The sequence below is a fragment of the Bombina bombina genome, chromosome 8 (genome assembly GCF_027579735.1).
Source record: "Bombina bombina isolate aBomBom1 chromosome 8, aBomBom1.pri, whole genome shotgun sequence".
In the NCBI taxonomy this organism is placed as follows: Eukaryota; Metazoa; Chordata; class Amphibia; order Anura; family Bombinatoridae; genus Bombina; species Bombina bombina.
The window spans coordinates 112,449,307-112,474,019 of record NC_069506.1 but is presented as its reverse complement, the minus strand read 5'-3'; the positions used below and the strand labels follow the sequence as shown (position 1 = coordinate 112,474,019).

The window sequence follows — 24,713 nt, the reverse complement described above, 5'->3', positions numbered from 1 at the left end:
ATTATTAATTATACTGTAGCTATCTTAGGGTTTATTTTATAGGTAAGTATTTAGTTTTAAATAGGAATAATTTAGTTAATAATAGTAAATTTATTTAGATTTATTTAAATAATATTTAAGTTAGGGGGGTGTTAGGGTTAGACTTAGGTTTAGGGGTTAATAACTTTATTATAGTGGCGGCGACAGATTAGGGGTTAATACATTTAATAGGCTATGTGGGCTATGGAGGTTTAGGGGTTAATACTTGAATAGGTTAATTGCGTTGTGGGCTATGGCGGTTTAGGGGTTAATAATTTAGTTATTTGCGGTGTGGGTTTGATGGCAGATATAGGGGTTAATAGTTTAAATAGGCATATTGCCTTGTGGGGGGTTGTCGGTCTAGGGGTTAATACATTTAATATTAGTAATGAGAGGGGTGGATTGCGGGTATAGGGGTTTTACGTGTCGGGCTTATTTTTGGGAGGCGTGTTAGACTTTTACGGGAGATTTGTTATTTTCTTTACTTTTCTTAGGCGCCGGCAGTTTTTAAAGTGCCGTAAGTCACTGGCGACTCCAGAAATTTGTATTTACGCTCATTTCTGGACATCGCTAGTTTATCCGACTTATGGCACTTTATGAACTGCCGGCGGGTTTATGTAATACCCCGATGTGCGAGGTGAAATTACGGGCGGCGCAGGTTCCCACGCTTGCGCTGAAACCTGCGCCATATATTTGATCGCGCCCTATGTTTTTAATCTGAAAAAAGTTATTGACATATTCAAAATTCTATCATTCCTCTAATCTAATCTTGAACCTCTGCCTAAGTTGTCCATGGAAGGAAACATTTAGAGAGCTGGGGAGACAACCTCAGTTAGAGATTCCTTCTGAATTTTCCAGAAGTAGAATGGCTGAGTTTTGAATAAGTTATGTAAGGTCTCTTAAATAAAGAACACACTTACTTTTATCATTGGATTAATCATGTAAGGACGTTTATGGCCCTTTAATAAAAACAAATGCAAATTTTGGCAACTTATTGTACTCCGAATGAATAAAGCCCCATATGTGCGTTTTTTTGTGTGTTTGTTTTTGTTCATTAGATAATAGTAAGGGGCCAATTTTGTCAAGTGTTGGGCAGACATGATCCGCTATAGCGGATCATGCCCATCTGACATTGATAAATGCCGACAGCATACACTGTCGGCACTTATAATTGCACAAGCATTTTGTGTGAAATGCTTGTGCAATGCCATCCCCTGCACATTTGCAGCCAATCGGCCTCTAGCAGGGGGTGTCAATCATCCCGATCGTATCCGATTGGGATGATTGCTATCCGCCACCTCAGAGGTGGCAGATGAGTTAAGGAGCAGCGTTCTTACGACCGCTGCTTTTTACTTTAGTATCTTCCCTGGAAACTGCTGCATTCACAGCATTATAAATCGGCCCCCTTGTCTCTTGGCTGCTGAAAATTACTGAAATAGGAGACAATGAAATGGGAAAAAGTTACTACCAGGTCTGTTTTGAAACTGTTATTTACATAGATATACTGTACACACATATTAAAAACATTAAATTAGAACATGGCATTTATACATAGATTATTTTTACATCTCATTTACCAATGGATTTGTAGGAAACAATCACATGATGAAGAATATCTGCAAGGTTTTTTTGCAGAAGGAGCAGAGGTGAGGCATTGGACAGATTTCTGTTGTGCTTATCCTATTATTTTGGGAGTGTTTTAATCTTTAGAAATTTAAAGTATAGAAATCTGTCACAATTTTTTGATGGGCCCTTCTGCAAAGGATTTGAAAACTGTAAGTATAATAGAGTATTGGGAATTTTGGCACCAGAACATGTTCATAAAACATGTATTGATAGACCAAAAATGAAGATTAACAATAAGTAAGTCTGGTCTTATTTCTGATGCTCTTAACAATAACACTATATTTGGTGGTGGATATTTGGACTATCCCTAAATCTTAAATAAAACCCTCCTCTTCCTATGGCTTGGAGGTTGGATATGGCAGTGGTGGTCTCTCCCATTTGTAGCCTATTTCTACAATTCATTAGTGGGTCTTGTGACTCAGTAGGCACTTTGACTGTCACATAATGTCCACAAAAAATTCGCAGGGATTTCCCATTGCCTTCTGGAACGACTGACGGCTTCCTGTCAGTTCTGGGGGGATATTGCCAAGTTCACGGACTGGAGGTCCTCCAGGTGGACCACTTGTCCCATAAACTTTGCTTCCAATCATTGGCAGACTGTAAAGTGGGGGAAGTCCAGGAGGACCATGAGAATGGTGACTGCTACGGTGACTGCGTTCGCTTCTTGGCATCGAGCTGTGACTTCTCTGGCTGTGCTGGCTCACAGGTCTCTCTCCTCTGCTTCCTCCACTGCGTGGAACTCGGTCGGACCCACTGCCACTGCCAGTGGACTTTCGATCCTTCTCTCTGCCTGATGATCTCTTTCCCTCGCGATTGCTCCGACTAGAGCCACTACTTTTGCTACCTGTAGTTAGAAAAGTTTAAAAAATTATTTCGGCATTATAAGTTGACTTTATAGATGGATACAGATTTAGATCAAATGACAAAACCTTGTTAAACAGTGAATTTTTATTTTATTTTTACAGTTTAAACATCAGTAACATGTCAGTTAAATTAGATTTTTTTTTTAGTACCCATGAATTTGTCATAATTATATCAAAGTGTACATGTCACATCTCACCTTTTAATTGGTGAAGTAGATTTAAAATTGAACAAAGCTCAGTCAATAAACCAAGCCGAGTCAATGAACCAAGATCAGTCAAAAGTGAGAAAGTCTAAGCAACTACATGCAGTCATAAATTATCACTTACGTAAAGCTCTCATAAACATATCTGGAAAATACTCTAACAATTATTTGCAAATTATATCCAAAACATATTATTTATGAATACATTTAATATGTAAAATGCACTATTTTTTCACAAATAAGAACGTATTGTTATAGAGTTTTAGTGAAAATAATCCCCTTAATTAGTCCTATGGCCAGGTTTTTTTCTTTCTTTTGGCCAAACCCTTAAGAGTATGTCTTGAAGAGCTGCAAAGCTTTCTAGATCCAAAAGCTTCATACATAATTGCAGGGCTGGCTCAACCATGGGACCAAGTGGGTCCAATGAACCCAGGCAGCACTTGACTATGAGCAGCACTTCAGTGTCCGAGTCAGTCAGTGTCAGACTCAGACCACTCCTGTCCTCTGTCTCTGTGGGAGAAGTCACAGGATCCCAGTAGCAGCATAACCTCATCATGCAAAAAAGACACACAACCAGTCAGGGGTGACATTCAAGGTGGGACAAGCACATCTCTTCCCTAACTTCCTTCCCACTAATTACGTTATTGTGCATAAGCATTGGTTGCATGCAGATAGGCAGCCAGGCTTAGTAAGGTCAGTAGCCAGGCTAGTAGGTTTATATGCTATTCAGTAATGTTACTACTAGGAGGGGGGGGGGGGTAATAGCATTCTTGGACCCAGGCAGCACAACATTTTGAGCCGGACCTGCATAAGTCCTGTGTAGTAAATTTGTGCATATTAATATCCAGAAGTGGATTTAATGTAAGCATTTCTACTCCACTTATAAAGCTGGAGTTTCCAGAACTCTGTGTCTGATCAATTAACAAGACTGTGTCTCTTATTAAGTAAATTAGGTACATCCCTTAATGTACCTTTACTCAATAGGTTACTTACTGCCTCGTCAAATTATGATAATCCGCCATACTACTTCATTTTGTCTTAAATTATGTAGGCTGCAAACTTGACGTCCTATATTAGTAGCAGCATGACAAAATAATGCTAAATCCACTGTCAATATTTAAAACCATATAATTTTATTAAGGATATATAAAAGAATATTGCAAGAAGGTACTGGATTGATTCAAAGGCTATTGCGGGAATCGAGTTGCCAAGATATGGTAAGCGTGCTATGCAGGGTAAGTGAAAAGCATCCAGCCAGGAACCAGAGACCTGGATGAAAGTTGAGGAGGATAAGGGGTGTGTGAAGAAAGAACTATAATTACGGTTTAAGAGGGGTGTATTTGTATTTGGTTTGGTCTCTCCTGTATTTGAGGTCTGAGCACATGGTATTGTTCAGAGGGGGACATTTTGTTTGTTTTGTATTTAAATTAGTAGCTGCCCTAGGATAGTTATAGCTCAGAACTCTCATGCTAGAGGTGACAATCTAACAACGGCCTTCATTTCAGCCAATCACAATTTCCATGCAAATTGCATCTTATTGCTTTTAGTAGATTTTTATTCATACTCCTTCCAAATCATTCTAAAATCCCATGATACCACATTCTCATATTAAAGTTATATGAAACCTAAAAAAATATTTTGTTATTCAGAGAGGGCATGACATTTAAAAAAAGTTTCTAATTTATTTCTTTTATAAAATTTGCTTTATTCCAATGATACAATGGGGCCAATTCATCAAGCTCCAGCTGTTTCCGTGCATAGTCTGTTAGATCAAGACCAGGGCCTCTAGTTATTAAGGTCTGTCGGACCTGATCCGACAGTGCGGATCAGGTCCGGCAGACCTCGCTGAATACGGCGAGCAATACGCTCGCCGTATTCAGCATTGCACCAGCAGCTCACAAGAGCTGCTGTTGCAACGCCGCCCCCTGCAGACTCGCGGCCAATAGGCCGCCAGCAGGGGGGTGTCAATCAACCCGATCATACTCGATCGGGTTGATTTCCGGCGATGTCTGTCTGCCTGCTCAGAGCAGGCGGACAGGTTATGGAGCAGCGGTCTTTGTGACTGCTGCTTCATAACTGCTGTTTCTGGCGAGTCTGAAGACTCGCCAGAAACAGGAGCCGTCAAGCTCCATCCGGAGCTTGATAACTAGAGGCCCAGGGGTTTTGACCTAACAAACTATGACTCGATATAAAATGTTTAACCTGTAGGTAGGCAAAAAATATTTTTTCCTCTAAATTGAATTCTAGCATTAGTGATTCAAAAGTTTTAACCATTTTGGACTGAGGATCAATTAATTGGGTTATAAACTTAAGGCCATTTTGTGCCCATTTTTTGAATACATGAGTTTTAAGAGCAAGTTCAGGATTACCCAAAATTGGGAGATAGACTGACATAATCTTATCTATGTTAAGAAATTTACAAACCTTATTCCATGCTAAAAAGATGTTATTAATAGTATACTTTGGTATTCTCTTTTTATCGAGATTAATCTTATTTAGAAGAGCTCTAAGAGAGTATGGTGAAACTAGAACTTCTTCTTCTATATAATTAGTAATATAATCAGAGCCAGTGAGCCAATCCAATGCTATCTTGGTCAGAGATGCCCAATTATAAAACTTGATATTAGGCAGAGCAATGCCACCATCCTTTCTAAGATGTGACAAATTGTTTATTGAAATACTAGACTTCTTCTTACCCCCTAAAAACCGAGAACAGTTGGAGTTAAAAAAAATGTTATGTCTTGGGAGTGCAGAAAGACTGGAATATTTTGGATCACAAATAATATTTTGGGGAATATAATAATTTTAATAAGGGAGATTCTAGCCGAAAGAGATATATGAAGCCTAGCCCAGTTGTGGAGGGGAAGTGAACATTTTTGCCATAAGGGAGAAAAATTAAGATAATACCATTCATTCAGGTTGTTAGATATTTCATTTTTCTATCAGCTTGCATAAAAGGGTTTGACACCAAACTGTCTTTCTATTTCACGATCCAGAGTATTTCCGATTTTTTAAGGTTGATTTTATAGCCCGAAGATTTGCTAAATTCGGGAATTATATCTAAAAGTCGGGGTATATTTGTTTTGATATTACCCATATAGAAGAGAATATCGTCTGCATTTAAGAACAGGATAAATCTTTAAGGTTTTCCTACACAATACAGCTAAAAGTTCTAATGCAATATTAAATAGGAGTGGCAAGAGAGGGCAACCCTGTCTGGTTCCTTAATATAATGTTATACTTGTTATACTTACTTCGCAGCCTCCCATAGTATCAGTTAACCTAATTTCTAATAATTGTAAAACCATTTCTGCATTTTTGAATAGCACTTCTTGTCTTGGCTGTTTGGACAGCTTTTTTTTTACATTTGAAGTTTGTGCACATGCTCAGTTCACATGTTAAGAAAAACAGAGTTCAAATCAAACTTGTACACAAATTAATAATGACCATCTAAATGTTAATGTTGATTGTAATTAAGTATTTGAAGGTTTAAATAAGTTAATTGTCAAATTACTCAAAATGATATGACATTAAAGGGACAGTCAAGTCCAAAAAAAACTTTCATGTTTCAAATAGGGCATGTAATTTTAAACAACTTTCCAATTTACTTTTGTCACCAATTTTGCTTTGTTCTCTTGGTATTCTTAGTTGAAAGCTAAACCTAGGAGGTTCATATGTTAATTTAAATGCATTTTGATAGTTTGTCACCACTAGAGGGCATTAGTTCATGTGTTTCATATAGATAACATTGAGCTCATGCTTGTGAATTTTCCATGGAGACAGCTCTGAATGCAAGTCTGTCAAAAGAACTGAAATAAGGGGGATGGATGTCCGGTCTTCAAAACTGTAAGTGGTGTTTAGACGTGTTTTTTATGTTCAGGTGTTAGGTTTAAACATAACTTTTTCTTTCCCCATAGACATCAATGGGACTGCGTTACGGAGCTTTTCATTCCGCGGTCGCAGGTGTTTTTTTTTTTTTTAGCCGACTCTCCCCATTGATGTCTATGGGGAGATTGTGCATGAGCACGTCAAAACACTGCTTGTATTTGGGTGAGGTATGGAGCTCAACGCCACCATATCGCCCGTACAAGCCGGGTTTTACAAAACCTGCAATAGCAGCACTATAGGGAGGTAAAATACTGCTGATTTTGTGGCGGTCGTTAATTTCCCTATAGCGCTCAAAACTCGTAATCTAGCTGAATGTTTTTACTGTCCTTTTAAAATAACCCTTTGATTATCCTGTGATACCCCTATTTTTTACAGTTTCTTGTTTAATTAGATTTTGTCGCTATATCATTTTTAATTTCAAATATTTTGAATAGAAGTCCCTCTTATTGACCAAGACGATTCAATAGAACTTGTTTGTGAAACTTAAAGGGACATGATACCCAAATGTTGAAGCACTTTAAAGTGATAGCAAAGCTGTAAAAAGCTGATTAGGAAATAGCTGAACATCTATAAGTAAAAAACATAATTTATGCTTACCTGATAAATTCCTTTCTTCTGTAGTGTGATCAGTCCACGGGTCATCATTACTTCTGGGATATTACTCCTCCCCAACAGGAAGTGCAAGAGGATTCACCCAGCAGAGCTGCATATAGCTCCTCCCCTCTACGTCACTCCCAGTCATTCGACCAAGGACCAACGAGAAAGGAGAAGCCAAGGGTGTAGTGGTGACTGGAGTATAACTTAAAAAATATTTACCTGCCTTAAAAACAGGGCGGGCCGTGGACTGATCACACTACAGAAGAAAGGAATTTATCAGGTAAGCATAAATTATGTTTTCTTCTGTTAAGTGTGATCAGTCCACGGGTCATCATTACTTCTGGGATACCAATACCAAAGCAAAAGTACACGGATGACGGGAGGGATAGGCAGGCTCTTTATACAGAAGGAACCACTGCCTGAAGAACCTTTCTCCCAAAAATAGCCTCCGAGGAAGCAAAAGTGTCAAATTTGTAAAATTTGGAAAAAGTATGAAGCGAAGACCAAGTTGCAGCCTTGCAAATCTGCTCAACAGAGGCCTCATTCTTGAAGGCCCAAATGGAAGCCACAGCTCTAGTAGAATGAGCTGTAATTCTTTCAGGAGGCTGCTGTCCAGCAGTCTCATAAGCTAAACGAATTATGCTACGAAGCCAAAAAGAAAGAGAGGTAGCAGAAGCCTTTTGACCTCTCCTCTGACCAGAGTAAACGACAAACAGAGAAGACGTTTGTCGAAATTCCTTAGTTGCCTGTAAGTAAAATTTTAGAGCACGGACTACGTCCAGGTTGTGCAGTAGACGTTCCTTCTTCGAAGAAGGATTTGGGCACAAAGAAGGAACAACAATCTCTTGATTGATATTCCTGTTAGTGACTACCTTAGGTAAGAACCCAGGTTTAGTACGCAGAACTACCTTATCCGAATGAAAAATCAAATAAGGAGAATCACAATGTAAGGCTGATAATTCAGAGACTCTTCGAGCCGAGGAAATAGCCATTAAAAATAGAACTTTCCAAGATAACAACTTTATATCAATGGAATGAAGGGGTTCAAACGGAACGCCCTGTAAAACATTAAGAACAAGGTTTAAACTCCATGGTGGAGCAACAGTTTTAAACACAGGCTTAATCCTGGCCAAAGCCTGACAAAAAGCCTGGACGTCAGGAACTTCTGACAGACGTTTGTGTAACAGAATGGACAGAGCTGAGATCTGTCCCTTTAAAGAACTAGCAGATAAACCCTTTTCTAAACCTTCTTGTAGAAAAGACAATATCCTAGGAATCCTAACCTTACTCCAAGAGTAACCTTTGGATTCACACCAATATAGGTATTTACGCCATATCTTATGGTAAATCCTTCTGGTAACAGGCTTCCTAGCCTGTATTAAGGTATCAATAACTGACTCAGAAAACCCACGTCTTGATAAAATCAAGCGTTCAATTTCCAAGCAGTCAGCTTCAGAGAAGTTAGATTTTGATGTTTGAAAGGACCCTGTATCAGAAGGTCCTGTTTCAGAGGTAGAGACCAAGGTGGACAGGATGACATGTCCACTAGGTCTGCATACCAAGTCCTGCGTGGCCATGCAGGTGCTATTAGAATCACTGATGCTCTCTCCTGTTTGATTCTGGCAATCAATCGAGGAAGCATCGGGAAGGGTGGAAACACGTAAGCCATCCTGAAATCCCAAGGTGATGTCAGGGCATCTATCAGGACTGCTCCTGGATCCCTGGATCTGGACCCGTAACGAGGAAGCTTGGCGTTCTGACGAGACGCCATGAGATCTATCTCTGGTTTGCCCCAACGTCGAAGTATTTGGGCAAAGACCTCCGGATGAAGTTCCCACTCCCCGGATGAAAAGTCTGACGACTTAAGAAATCCGCCTCCCAGTTCTCCACTCCCGGGATGTGGATTGCTGACAGGTGGCAAGAGTGAGACTCTGCCCAGCGAATTATCTTTGATACTTCCATCATTGCTAGGGAGCTTCTTGTCCCTCCCTGATGGTTGATGTAAGCTACAGTCGTGATGTTGTCCGACTGAAACCTGATGAACCCCCGAGTTGTCAACTGGGGCCAAGCCAGGAGTGCATTGAGAACTGCTCTCAATTCCAGAATGTTTATTGGCAGGAGACTCTCCTCCTGACTCCATTGTCCCTGAGCCTTCAGAGAATTCCAGACGGCACCCCAACCTAGAAGGCTGGCGTCTGTTGTTACAATTGTCCAGTCTGGTCTGCTGAATGGCATCCCCCTGGACAGATGTGGCCGAGAAAGCCACCATAGAAGAGAATTTCTGGTCTCTTGATCCAGATTCAGAGAAGGGGACAAGTCTGAGTAATCCCCATTCCACTGACTTAGCATGCACAGTTGCAGTGGTCTGAGGTGTAAGCGTGCAAAGGGTACTATGTCCATTGCCGCTACCATTAAGCCGATTACCTCCATGCATTGAGCCACTGACGGGTGTTGAATGGAATGAAGGGTGCGGCAAGCACTTTGAAGTCTTGTTAGCCTGTCCTCTGTCAGGTAAATCTTCATTTCTACAGAATCTATAAGAGTCCCCAGGAAGGGAACTCTTGTGAGTGGAACGAGTGAACTTTTCTTTTCGTTCACCTTCCATCCATGTGACCTTAGAAATGCCAGTACTAACTCTGTATGAAACTTGGCAGTTTGAAAGCTTGAAGCTTGTATCAGAATGTTGTCTAGGTATGGAGCTACCGAGATTCCCCGCGGTCTTAGTACCGCCAGAAGAGCACCCAGAACCTTTGTGAAGATTCTTGGAGCTGTAGCCAATCCGAATGGAAGAGCCACAAACTGGTAATGCCTGTCTAGGAAGGCAAACCTTAGGTACCGGTAATGATCTTTGTGAATCGGTATGTGAAGGTAAGCATCTTTTAAATCTACAGTGGTCATGTACTGACCCTCTTGGATCATAGGTAAAATTGTCCGAATAGTCTCCATCTTGAACGATGGAACTCTTAGGAATTTGTTTAGGATCTTTAAGTCCAGGATTGGTCTGAAAGTTCCCTCTTTTTTGGGAACCACAAACAGATTTGAGTAAAACCCTTGTCCCTGTTCCGACCGTGGAACTGGATGGATTACTCCCATTAACAAGAGCTCTTGTACACCATAGTCCTCTCACACATCCTATCTAGTCGTTGGGTGCAAGAGAATGACTGGGAGTGACGTAGAGGGGAGGAGCTATATGCAGCTCTGCTGGGTGAATCCTCTTGCACTTCCTGTTGGGGAGGAGTAATATCCCAGAAGTAATGATGACCCGTGGACTGATCACACTTAACAGAAGAAAAGGAAGCTATTTTACCTAAAAATGTCCTCATTTGCCACATCCCATTGTAAAGGGACTTAAAACAGCCAATCAGGATGCAAGTCCCTGGACTTGCAAGGGACTGTGCATCTGGCTTGTGCAGGCACAGGCATGTTATTTCCCTCTTCACTTTTAATTAAGTTTACTTTGAAATCTCATGAGATCACAGTAAAGCAAATAGTGTATTCAGCACTAATGAAGCCGATTCGCTGTTTGTCATTTTTTGTACCTGCCCCTCATCACTGTCCATGAATTAGTGAAGCCACATCTTCTAGTCAAAAAGGATTATTTTACTGGAGTCATTCTGAAGTAATCAATAACTCCAGACTAGTCACGTATGCCCACAGGCTGAAATATTTAAATAGGATTAGACTGGCTGTTCATGCATGTGAAGTAATCAGTAAGGTTATCTGCTAATCATTCTGAAGTCATCACCAAGAACCTCATCTGATGACTTTACAAGCCTGATGATGTCTGATGATGTGCAAGTGACTTCTAAAGTAGTTTGATGACCAGGATGGTCTCTAAAGTAATTTTGTTTGTCTTGGGTTTGTTTGCAGTGATGGAGGATCATTTTAGAGCACCTCACCTGAGCAGTATTGGCCTCACTATATTTATATAGAGATAAAAATAAGGATGGTTTTGTGTAAATATAGAGTGATAAGATAATGGATTTGCTCTTCCTGCAAGCTTAGCCTATTTCCTTGGGTGGTGGTTTCAATTAGCAGAGACAGCTTTTTAATATAAAAATATATACCTAAATGAGCAATGTCCCATACATTTGAAACTCTGAGCTGGTATAACAAGCCATTGTAAACACATTAAGGGGTCGATTTATCAACCTGTGGTGGACAGGGGCGCACATACGCACCCCTGTCCGCAGCAGCTCGCCTCTGGTGGGCTGAATTCCGCTTCCGAAATTCAGCATTGCACATGAGCGCTATTTTGCAATTGCGTGCAATCCCGCCCCCTGCCCACGCAAAACCAGTCACGCTTGGGCAGGAGCTGTCAATCTCCCCGGTCAGATGAGAAAGCAATCTGATGAACGCTGCTTCATAAATACGGACTGCAGGTTCGCTTGTGAGAACCTGAGTCATAGGTAGGCTTCGCCTGTTGAAAGGGTTTAATAAATCGACCCCGTAGTAAAAAAAACTATTTGTGCAGTACACAGCCCCTTCAATGATGTTGTCTGTTGCTCTTTGCGTCCAAAATTGTTTGAGTGTGTTATTAAAATCAATTTATTGTGGAAGTGACCTGATGGAACTGTTAGGCAAAGATTTAATGAGATATTTAGCCATTGATTACTCGCAAGCGTAAATAAAGTTGAACTTTTTGTTGTTGTTGATTTATATTTGAACACAAAGAAGTGTATTTTATCTCTTTTTTTAGTTCAACGCCAAACTATTAGATTGTAGGATCTAACTGACATTATAGAGATGAAACCAGAAGCTGCCAACAGCACCAAGTACATTGTCAGCTTTGAATTAAAAAAACCCCCAAAAAAACAGACATGCACAAGTATGCACAATTGTAAAAAATATTTTAGAAGGGATAAAGAGACGTGTACAAGTAAGCTGAAGCGAGACTTGACATGCAAAAGCATGCAACAGTGTCCATAATGTGTACATTTTTTGTTTAAGCATCAATTTTGGAGATTTATTATGAATACAGTAATAAAAAAGAGTTGCAACCAAAAAAAGAGGGAACCTCAATAGGAAATACTCTTTACATGTTCAGAAACGTACACATAAAACTGGAGTGTTTCAAGGGACCTGCTCACAGCTGTATCAGTGATGTTGATTTAGAGAAGCATTTTAGCTTATAAATACATTTTTAATATCTCACAAAGGCACTGATATTCAAAACCTCCTGCTCAGGTGAGATTTTATAAAATGATCCTCCAGCACTGAGATCTCTAGTGAAATTTTCAAAAGGCAGATTTTGCTTTACTTCTTCAAGGGGTGTTCCTTGCATTTCTGTATGTGAAGGAGAGACAAGCCCAGTGCAATAATAGCACTGCATGACATGAGAGTTCAGTTGAATTTACACCTTGTGCTTCTATTTTATATCACTTTATACTTCAGATTACATTTTACTATATTTAAACTTTGCACTTTTTATTTTGTATTTTATTTTGTATACAGCACTGTATTTAAAGGTACAGTCTACTCCAAAATAAACTTTCATAATTCAGATAGGGCATGTTATTTTAAACAACTTTTCAATTAACCATTATCACCAATTTTGCTTTGTACTCTTGGTATTCTTAGTTGAAAGCTAAACCTAGGTGGTTCATATGCTTATTTCTTCGACCTTGAAGGCCGCCTCTAAACTGAATGCATTTTGACAGTTTTTCACCACTAGAGGGTATTAGTTCATGTGAGTCATATAGATAACACTGTGCCCACGCACGTGAAGTTACCTAGGAGTAAGCACTGATTGGTTAAAATGCAAGTCTGTCAAAAGAACTGAAATAAGGGGGCAGTCTGCAGAGACTTAGGTACAAGATAATCATAGAGGTAAAAAATTTATTATTATAACTGTTTTAGTTAGGCACAACTGGGGAATGGGTAATAAAGGGATTATCTATCTTTTAAAACAATAAACATTCTGGTGTAGACTGTCCCTTTAAGATTGTGATTTTACAAATTCTGATTATAGTACTGACTTTGCAGAGGCAGAACTCACTGAATTTTCCAAGAGAAGGGGAGGAATCTGGAAATCCCAGATATATGCCTTCCATAGAAAGTAATGAAGCTCTCTGGGATACAAAATTTCACATGGGAGAGAGAAGATAACTGGAGAATACCTGAGGCTGAAATAAAGGCTCTGTTTGCATCAGTTACAAATTAAGCTAAAATCTTTTCACTACAATTTACCTTGCCTTTGTCTATATTTTAGTATATATTACTTTTCTGTTAGTTAAAATAAGTGTATTGTGAATTTTGAGCAAACTTTGCCTGCATACAGCTGACAAGACAAATCAGTTAGACCAGTGTGTTTAAAATGCTTAAAAAATTCAACAAGACTTGTGAGAGAGCTTCTGCCCTGTCTCTCCCACTTTCTGAAGCTGTCAGTTTAAGTTTGCAATGCAATTTGTAAAAGCTTCAATGAAATATACAAAGCATAATCATAATTTGTTAAAGAAACACAGAAACTTTTAAAACATAATCAGAATTTGTAAAATCATTGCTAGAGCTAAATTTAAATGTATTAAAATATAAATGAGAAAGTGCAAAGCTTAAATGCTATAATACTGAAAGGACACAATCTAAAGTGTAAAGTATTATAAAATACAAAGCACAAAATGGAAATGTAACTAAACTCTTATATGACGCAGTACTGTATTGCACTGGGCTTGTCTCTCCTTCATATAAAGAAATAATATATATCTTTCAGTGCTGAAGAGTTACGCCCTTTTTCTTTTGAATATTCAGTGAATTCAACCCCTGTGAAGTCTGAACTGCAATTTCTCACCAAGCTGAAAAACCTTTGAATATCAGGGCCAAACTGAGAACAGTGGTTTGAATTCATTTTTATCTCACAAACTTGTTCCCAACATTTTATTTTAAAGGAACATTGTATGGACTATATTCAAAATAAAGTGCATTAAAACAAGTAGTTTGAGATTTAACATTCTTAAAATTGGTGAGGCACAGAAAGCATTTTTGAGCTACTGTATCTCAAAACTTATGAAGATCTTTTGGTACATTACCTTAACTATTTCTGTTTTGTAAATACAGTGAAGCTGTGAATGTACTCAGTGCTTATTTTCTGTTGAAACAATACAATTTTTTACTACCCTCTGTATAGCATTAACATTTAATATCCTATTCCTTTACAATATACATTGTGAGACAGATATATATAGCACTGCATGGAAACAATGCTGAACTATGCAAACACAGTAGCTAAAATAAGTTGGCTGCATGAGCTATTCTTCTAAAATATATATTTAGTCACCAATCAGCAAGCGCTACCCAGGTGCTGAACCAAAAAAATGGGCCAGCTCCTAAACTTATATTCCTGCTTTTTCAAATAAAGATGCCAAGAGAACGAAGAAAAATTTATAATAGGAGTAAATTAGAAATTGCATAAAATTGCATGCTCTATCTTAATCATGGAAGAAAAAATTGGGTTTCATATCCCTTTTAAAAGTATTGTGTATTGCATTAGTAGATTATGTAAGTGAAATAAGTATTAAAGGGACATGAAATCCAACATTTTTATTTCATGATTTAGATAGAGCATACAATTTTTATGTTTCCAAATTGCGTCTATGATTACATTTACTTTGTTCTCTTGATGTCCTTTGTTGAAAAGCAGGCAGGTATGCTCCAGAGAGACTGTTTTGAAAGAATCGTATACATTTCCAAGAGCACTAGATGGCAGCAGTGTTCCTGCCATGTAATGCTGGAGACTTATGTACACTACATACCTAGGTATGCCCTTAAAAAATAAGAATACCATGGGACAAATTTGATAATAGAAGTAAAATGGAATCTATTTAAAATCGTATGCTCTATCTGAACATTTCATGTCTCTTTAATGTTTATATAGTCTTGTCTTTGTGCAGCATAATACGCCGGCCTGTATCACTTGTCTGTTAATTTGTTTATGTGGCTGCTATTTTCTGACATATCTCCATGTTATCACATTATAAAGTCCCCTATCAAGCACATAAGATTACAAATTAGTATACCAAGGGGTAGATTTATCATACCCTGGGTGGACATGATTCGCTATAGCGAATTATGTCCGCCCTGCATCGCTAAACGCCAACATGGTGAACTGCTTGTGCAATGCCGCCCCCTGCAGATTTATGGCCAATCGGCTGCTAGCAGGGGGTGGCAATCAACCCGATCGTATACGATCGGGTGGATTGCTGTCCGCTGCCTCAGAGCTGGCGGACGAGTTAACTCCTGTCCATTTGGCCCTTGTTAAATTGGCCCCCAAGCCTAGAGTGACAAGGCACTATAGCTTAAGCCTAAATTGTGGCTAGCAGTCTAAAGCAAAGTTTTGTTCAAGTCTTAAAGGGACAGTAAAGTCAACATTGAAGGTGAGATTACAAGTGGAGAGCTTATTTATCAAACAGCCGCAAAAAAATTGCCCGTTTGTGGGCTCGCGATAAATAACCAGCCATTACAACTGGTTGATTATTGCTACAGCGAGCCTCGTGGTAGCAATTAGTGCTTAAGAAAATTAACCAGAGGTCAGACCTCTGGTTAATTTTTTAAAAGTGCCACAACTGCCCCCCCTCCCCCCAAATAATGTGTAGTGCTTTTTGGAAAATAAAAAATTGTAGCATCTTTTTTTTATTTTTTTTATTACTGCACTAGTTTTTGGGAGCTAAAGTTGGGAGCTGTGGGGTGTTAGAATATTACGGTCTATGGGAACTGTGTCTTCCCTGTAAATATATATGCATATGATTTTATATATAACTATATATATATATATATATTTATGTGTTAATATGTATGTATATATATATGTATATAATCATACCCTTTTTGCTGCACTAGTTCTCATGCTGTGTCTCAATTTATTTTGCATTTAATATGTGTATATATATATATATATATATATATATATATATATATATATATATATATATATATATATATATATATGTGCAATATTTTAATATATTATACATGTGTTTTTGTTATGGGTATATTCAAGCCTTAACACTTTAATTCAGCTCTCCAAGAGTACAGCACAAAATTTACCACTTGTAATATGAGGGATTATAGCTCATTGAAAAGTATAGGGCGGGTTAAAAAAAATGTCAGCTGCGTAAATATTCTCTGGTAAATCTTTTACCATTTGTTTGTATTATCTGATTGTGTACTATGCTTAGCAATGTATAGAGCACCTTGCGCTAACGATTGAGCTCCACTTGTAATCTAGGCCTTAGTCGGGTATTATGGGTACATATGCTAGAACATTTAGCAAATGTCCATCAGTGCTCAACAATTTTACCATTTGAAGCTAATAAACTGAAACAAAACTGTGTATAGATTTTGTAACGTTTTAGTCACATTGCCACCACTTACACAGACTGGCATATTGTACTCTATCATGTATGTGAAACAATGGCAGTTAAACAGTAATATATATGATTTCTTTTAACATACATAGAGCTTATGGAGGGGCAGTTTAAATTTAATATGAACCTAACAATTTGTGTGGAACTTTACTGGACATTTGCTGATAAGGAAACCTCACACAGAAAAAGCCTGGTTTTGTTTGGCACATGAACATCTGTGATGCATTTTAGTATTTATGTTATGGGTAAAGTCAGATATTGGGTAATCCTAGGATTACCCAGGTAAAACGGACATTACCCAAGCGGCTGTGGGTAAAGAACGATGTAAGATCATAAATACCCTTAGAGTGTATGCGTTTCATCGAGTCACTGCATCAAACATATATACGATGCACTGTAATTCTCCCATCTTTACTATCTTTTTTGCCACCGCCTGTTGGGATTCAAGGTGGGCGAAGCCCCCCTTGTAATCCTCTTTCCCCAAGGTTCACTTGGGGTGGATGCCAGCGGATCGATGGGGCACCCCCCTTCAACCCGGTGGAGGCAAGAAAGATAGTGTAGATGGGGGAATTAGAGTACACCAGGCTTTACCCACAGCCTCTTGGTTAATGTCTGTTTTACCCGGGTAATCCTAGGATTACCCGGATATCTGACTTTACCCGTAACATGTAATAATTTTTTATTATTGTGTCCCTTTAAATATCTATCTATCTCTCTATCTCTCTATCTCTCTATCTATCTCTCTGTCTCTCTTCATCCAATCTAAACTATACAATATCAGTTAAATGGAAGTTCCCTTCAAAAAAATATGTTACAATCTTTTTGCTTGCCTGTCCACCTACCTGTCTATCCACAACAATCTTTAGTACCAGGATTTTCCTATTCCCCATGACTGCAACATTAGTCTCAAGCTTACGCTACACTGATTAAATGTTATATCTCCTTTTAGAGACTATGGGGCCGATTTATCTGCATTTAACATTGTACAAGCAGTTCTAGTGAACTGCTTGTGCAATGCCGCCACTGAAGATTCGCGGCCAATCGGCCCGAAGGGGGTGTCAATCAGCCCGATCGTATAGGATCGGGCGGACTGATGTCCGCAGCCTCAGAGGCAGCGGACCAGTTAAGGAGCAGCGGTCTTAAGACCTCTGCTTCATAACTGCTGTTTCTGGCAGAAACATGGGCATCAGGGGCCATTTGGCCATTGATAAATCAACCCCTATATCTTGCATTTTAGAGACACAACAGATTAATAATGTTTCATGCATTCAGTACAAGGTGTTTTAAAGAACTTGTTTTGGGGTGACAGTGCTGGCTTTTATTGACATTTTCATGTAACCTTGACAACACACAAATCACAATTATTGGATAATAAAACAACATTGCTCTTATTTATGCACTTAGTAAAAGCATGACATGGTGAGAAACAAGGCTAGGAAAGGTGATGAGAAAGGTGGATGGAAATGAGCTCACATGGATCCAAATGCGCATGCCATGACGCTGGTGTTAAGAGTCAGAATTTACGCTTACCTATGCCCTAGTTTCCTCCATTCCTTCATTTGCATCCTTCAGTCTAATGCTTGCCCAGCACAAAACAAGGGAATAACACAGTTACTAGCAGGAAAGCAGGGCATATATCTGATATATTGACAATCGCAGCCTTTATGTGTCAACGTTCCACATAAGTCCAACCTTACATAAGCGTTTAAATCATTTCTAGCTAAGTAATATTAAATACTGCTATATGCTACATCTTAGGGATCTTTATATTATTCATTTATTTTGCTATGATCTATAACATTTTTATTTTACATTTTCATTGGGTGGTTCCACATAGGTCTACATTAATGGCAATCAATTGACATTAAAATCTTTTATTATACAGTGTATATTATAAATGATTTCCTATATAAATTTGATTTGTGTTTAGATCCACTTACATAAAAATCTAAAGTTAAAGCAAGTAATTGTTCACAATTTTTATAGCCATTTGCCTGATTCATAATTTCCCATTTTAACATTATATGGAAGGGACCTTGAACTCAAACAATTCCAATTGCGCTCATAGATAAAACAGCAAATGAACATGTTACAAATAACTATTGAATGAAATGTGGGTACAATTGCATGCACTATTAAACAACTTTCCAATTTACTTTTAGCATCAAAATTGCTTTGTTCTTTAGGGGTAGATTTAACAAATGCCGGGCGGACATGATTCGATGCAGCAAATCATGTCCGCACGGCATTGCTAAATGCCGACAGCATATGCTGTGAAATGCTTGTGCAATGCCGCCCCCCTCATATGTTAATTTTTAAGCCCTTGAAGGCCGCATCTTATCTCAGTACATTTTGACAGTTTTACACACTTAGAAAGGGCTAGTTCATGTGTGCCATATAAATAACATTGTGCTCACTCCCGTGGAGTTATTTTTTTGTTTGCACTGATTGGCTAAAATGCAAGTCTGTCAAAAGAACTGAAATAAGGAGGCAGTCTGCAGAGGCTTAGATACAAGGTAATTACAGAGGTAAAAAAGTGTATTAATATAACTGTGTTGGTTATGCAAAACTGGGGATTGGGTAATAAAGGGATTATCTATCTTTGTAAACAATAAACAGTACGTAGACTTATATGCTTTTTTATTTTTCAACTGTACAATAAACTTTGAGAATCTCAGAGGTATTGCCATAAGCTTAGCTTAATATAACTCATCTTCGGGACACAGTGTTCCCCACTGCTAGATCTCCATACAACTGCTTTGCTAAACAGTGGACTGTCACTCTCTTGGGCCGTATATTTTTGGGTCTTAGTCCACTGGCAGCAAAAAAGCTCATTGTTTCCCAACAATATCCCTTTAGCTTGCTTTGCTTTTTATATTGTTTAGTCTGTAGAGTGTCAACTAATAATAATGGAAAGTAAAATAGACTAGGAAACCGAATAATATCTCAAAAAGTTTAACTTCTAAAGGATACCCAGTAAGTTCATTTTTTAAGCCTCTGAAACCTCACCTACGTGTACCTCCACCTCTACATCTGGGTCACTAACCCCCCTGACCCTGTTATCCCAACTCCTAAACTTCAATCTTCTACTATAATAGTGATCCTTCAAGCGCTCCTTTATTCCATGGCTTCTAAACAAGATGTAACAAATATAGTTTGTAACTGTTACGTGAGGAGTTAACAGATCTTACACATGATGTTCAAACTCTGGAATTTAGGGTGGAGCCATTAGAAGATGGAAATAATTCCATACGGGACGGTTTTGAACAACTAACTCAACATCTTCATAATCAAGAAACTATGAACTCAGACCTCCAAGATAAGCTGGAAATAGGAAAAACTTTAAATTACTGGGTGGACCTGAAACTATTCTGTCAAAGATTTTCCACCTATTTACAAGCCCTGTTTGCTCATCTTAAACTTCAGAATGTGACTGTGGATGTACCCTGGGACAGAACTAATAGGGCATTGGGGCCTAAACCACCAGTAATTGACCCTCCATTTCAACAACAAGGAAGAGCTTTCGGGCCTCTCCTGAAAATGTCAACTAATTAAATTCAGGAATACCACAATACAGTTTGTTTTTCCGGACCTTTCACCATGGACTCTATAACAAAGACAGTAACTGTTAACATCCCTGTTGAGTAACTGCCGTATACCCTACAGGTGGGGCTTCACTGCCAACTACTGGTTCTACATGTGTGCAAACAAGTTGCTGCAGGACATTCCTACTTTCTGTGATTCCTTGGGCAAAGATCAACACAAGCTTTCTAAAGGTTCTTCTCTCCTGTAGCCATCTTATAAAGATCTTTCATGGCAGAAAGTGTCCTTTAAACAGTGACGTTTTCACAAAGTGTACAAATTCTTCTCTGCTGGCCTCATCTCCTGCCTTTCAACCCCACAAGGTCGCTGAGACAACCCCCATCTGGTTTAATGAAAGGTCTGGGGACTATCCAACTCGGCCTGAACATGCCTGAAGGCGATAGATGGAATATGTTGCAAACATTTTCTATGCATGTAATTGCTGATGGTGATGGTCCTGTTATTTTTGTTATACTATAATTGTTCCCAGATGAGATTGTGTTATTTAGTATATACTTTTTAAAAGGTCAATTCATATTATTAATATTAAAGTACAGTTGCAAAAAGGGGCGACACTGCTCCCCTACTTTTACTCTGGTCAGTGGATAATGATTAGCGATGTTTGTTTCTGTTTTACATGGTTATTATTACCGCTTTACAGCTGTTGATTTATTTTACTACCTTCACCTTGCCTGTAAATCCAAGGAGTTATCAATGATTTGTAAAAGAAGGAAACATTGGTTTTACTGATAAATATTTAAAATATTCACCAATATCCTCCCTATTTATATAGTATTTTCTCACTCATCTATCACACTCACCCATTCCCAAAATCTATGTTACAGGCACATATTACAGTGATTCCTAAACCCGGTAAACTGTCTAATGTCCCAACTAATTTTCATTCTATTTCATTATTGAATTGGGATAGTAAATTATTTACTAAGATATTGGCCAACAGGCTTAAAGGGACATTATACACTCATTTTTTCTTTGCATAAATGTTTTGTAGATAATCTATTTATATAGCCCATAAAGTTTTTTTTTTTTTTAATTAATGTATAGTTTTGCTTATTTTTAAATAACATTGCTCTGATTTTCAGACTCCTAACCAAGCCCCAAAGTTTTATGTGAATACGCTCGACTACCTACTCCAGCTTGCTCCTGTTTGTGTAAAGGGTCTTTTCATATGCAAAAGAAGGGGGAGGGGGGAGTGTCTTATTTGCCACTTGCAGTGGGCTTTCCAGCTACCTTTTCAACAGAGCCAAAGTCACAGCTTCTAAGTAAGTTTTTAAACAGTTTTATACTGGATTTTTATATCAGTATCTGTGCATATTATTCTTTATAGTAGTGTCTATTACATGCAGTTATATGAAAATGAGTGTATACTGTCCCTTTAATGCTGTTCTCCCTCATTTAATACATTTATATCAAATTGGCTTCACACCTAACAGGGAGGAGAGAGATAACACAGTAAAATCAACATTACACAGACAGAAATGTTGGGAGTGACCACTTTTGACAACATACAAAACCTATTCAGATTTTAGATGTAAAATAAGTCTTTAAAGTATTTAGGATTTCGCCTCTCTGCTGACCTGAGCATCTTGTTTTCTCTTAATTATCTATCGCTACTGAAAATAATACAATGGAAACGTATCTGATGCCATCAGAAACCTTTATTGTGAATTGGTAGAATCTCAGCTGTTGATATTACCAGGGCCGTCTTTAATATTGATTGGACCCTGGGCAAAAATTTTCTTGGGCCCCCACCCCATGCAATTTTGCTCTCCACCCCAACATCCCAAAAAACAACTAAATCAATTTTTTTTTATTATTATTAGCCCAGCGGTGGATCATCCACTGCTGGGCTAATCATTTAAAAAAAAAAAAAAATGCAATATGTGAAACTGGACCTAAGCAGTACTAATAAGTAAATAAATAAATAAATTCTTCCACTGTGGATTCATTTAATATTCTTTTGAATGTGATTCTGGTGTGAGGTTAGCTGGTTAAAGAGATTTAGGGCAGTCAACAGGAGCAAAGCAAGGTAAAGGAGGAAGCATGGAGGTGCATACAAATATAAGTTTACTGACTGGAACAGCAGAACTACTATGGGAAGCTGTAAAATCTGAGACAGAGAGAAAATAAAAACTATAAAAATAAACCTTTCATTAATGTGTGAAGTATCAGCATGACGCTATACATCAGCCACACCAGCACATGTCGCTTCTTTGCTAGGAACAAGTTCCCTCTCACCCTGAACTAGACAATGCTGCATGGGGAGGGTCGTGTGTGCACTCACTTATTCTTCCCACTGACACCTTTCTACAAAGCACTATTCCCCTAACAAACTTCAGTTAGTTGATCTTAGGGCCACAGCAGAAAGAGCAGGGCTAAGGGGACCAGTAGACTGGATACTGTCTGTCCAAGGCTGCATGGATACAGTATGAGATGAGTCACACAGCCCCAAGACTGAAGAGAGCTGTGTGTGCAGCTGCACAGATGCTCAAATCCTCACGTGCCTGCCACTCCAGCTTTCTGCTGCATGCGCCTACAGTCAGCCCTACCCAGAAACAATCCCCACCACCAGAGCAGTTACCTGGTAACAGTGGTAACCCCAGTAGGACCTTTTCTGATGCAGTGGGAAATGGCTGGATGCCGAGTTAGGGCTTTGCATTCAGTGCTGCACAGTGCAAATCTAAAACAGCACATGGCACTAGCTTGGCATGTCACATGACACCGGCACGGTCTGGCACAGTTTTTAAAAAAAATATAAGCAGAGTACTTTTGACTGTGACAGTATTAGGACTGAATGTGTGTGTTCCCCATGTCACATCAGCAGTCTGGTATGAACCATAAAAAAAATAAAAATTTTTTTTTTTTTTTTTTTAGGACTCTTGGGCCCCTCAACAGAGACTGGGCCCAGGGCAGCTGCCCCTTTTGCCCTGTGTTAAAGACGGTCCTGGATATTACCATTCTTCACCATATTTTGTATTTATTTAAGACCCTTCCTCTTCATCTACCAAATTCTTACATTACTGCAAAGAAGGTGTGCATTTTGAACAAACCTTGTATGGTTGTATCCAACTTGGTGGTTTTCGATGGCTTCCTAAATCAGATAGGAGGCTGTCTATCCCCTCCTCCTCATTGATTATAAAAACTTTTGGAATCTTTGATTTAGTAGTCCAAGTGGATAGCCCTATATCCTCTATACTTGCATCCTATTTCCTCTGTTTCAAAACTCACAAATCATAGCAAGAATAACTTTTATGCTTCTTAACTTACATTATCTACTTTACACAGACTGGCTCCTTGTTATTCTACTCTTACTATATATATAATAATAATAATTTGCGATTTATATAGCGCTTTTCTCCCTGTGAGACTCAAAGCACTTTACAAATATACCAACATAAAGACATAAAAGTTAGGAGTTTCTTTCTGCCCGAAGCTATCTGCATTTTGGTCCTAGATAGATTTTTTTTTAAATCTAACACTCAATGCTAATATTCATCTCACCCCTGCCATCATCCTACTTAACCAAACCCCACAGTTAGGATGTATATACCGAAATAAATTATTACACATGATGCTAACTAGTGCCAAAAGGCTGATCCCGAGGCTATGGAAACAGCAACAACCCCCTACATACAAACAATGGATCTCATAAATGAATCACATCCTAGCACTAGAGAAAATGCATTATTGCTTCATAGGAAAGCGAGATTTTATTCTTGATATAAGTTTCATATGGGAACAAAGCCCCCTTATATAATCAGTATGACGTAATTACTAGTCTGAAGTTAACATATAGGAAGGGAAGAATTATTTTTTCTGTTTTATTATCTATATCATCTGCTAATGTCTTATGTCTCTTTCCTTTATTCCTGTATTCCCTCACCCCTTTACCTCCCTATATCCTTTCCTCTCAAAAAAACGGTTGATATTCAAGTGCTTCATGGAATATTGTGAATGTAAATTCTCTTATTTTGATGTAAATTTGTGAAGTTTATTAACTGTATGCACTTGCTCAACATCAATAAAAATTACATAAATAAAAAAATAAAAAAGTTAGGAGTTTCTGAAGGTCAGATAAGCGGACTGAATGCCTGATGGAAGAGGTGGGTCTTTTGCTTTTTTTTTTTTTTAAAGTCTGTAACGACGGTGCCTCTCCGATTGCGCATGGTAAAGAGTTCCAGAAAGTAGGAGGAGCATGGCCGTATGCTCTGGAGCCCGAGTTTGTCCTTATTCTTGGCACTGAGAGGAGGGATGTGTTGGCTGACCTAAGTGAGTGGGATGGGATGTAGGGTGTCAGGAGCTCTTTCAGGTACTGTGGGCCATGATTGTTTAAGGCTTTGAAGGTCATCAGGCCAATTTTAAAATATGTTCGCCATTTAATTGGAAGCTAATGCAGGGAGTGGAGAACAGGTGTTATGTGGCAGGAGCGAGTTTGATTGGTCAGTAGTCTGGCTGCTGCGTTTTGTACCATCTGAAGGCGATGGAGTTCTTTTTTTGGGAGGCCCAAATAAAGTGCATTGCAGTAATCTAGCCTAGAGGATACAAATGCATGGATT

At 38.6% G+C, this 24,713-nt stretch overlaps 1 protein-coding gene across 4 annotated transcripts in view; it reads right to left on the bottom strand.

The window, feature by feature from the left end:
* Nucleotides 1–1,490: 1,490 nt before the first annotated feature.
* DVL1 (dishevelled segment polarity protein 1) overlaps nt 1,491–24,713 on the bottom strand; it is a 533,666-nt gene continuing 510,443 nt past the window's right edge. For 3 of the 4 annotated variants that reach the window (XM_053690518.1, XM_053690519.1, XM_053690520.1), the window contains one exon: nt 1,491–2,488. In XM_053690518.1, the coding sequence (XP_053546493.1) occupies nt 2,082–2,488 (407 nt within the window). In that variant the 3' untranslated portion in view covers nt 1,491–2,081. Of the gene's footprint in view, nt 2,489–18,084; nt 18,134–24,713 lie in introns of all 4 variants that reach the window. The other variant, XM_053690521.1, reaches the window with a different exon arrangement.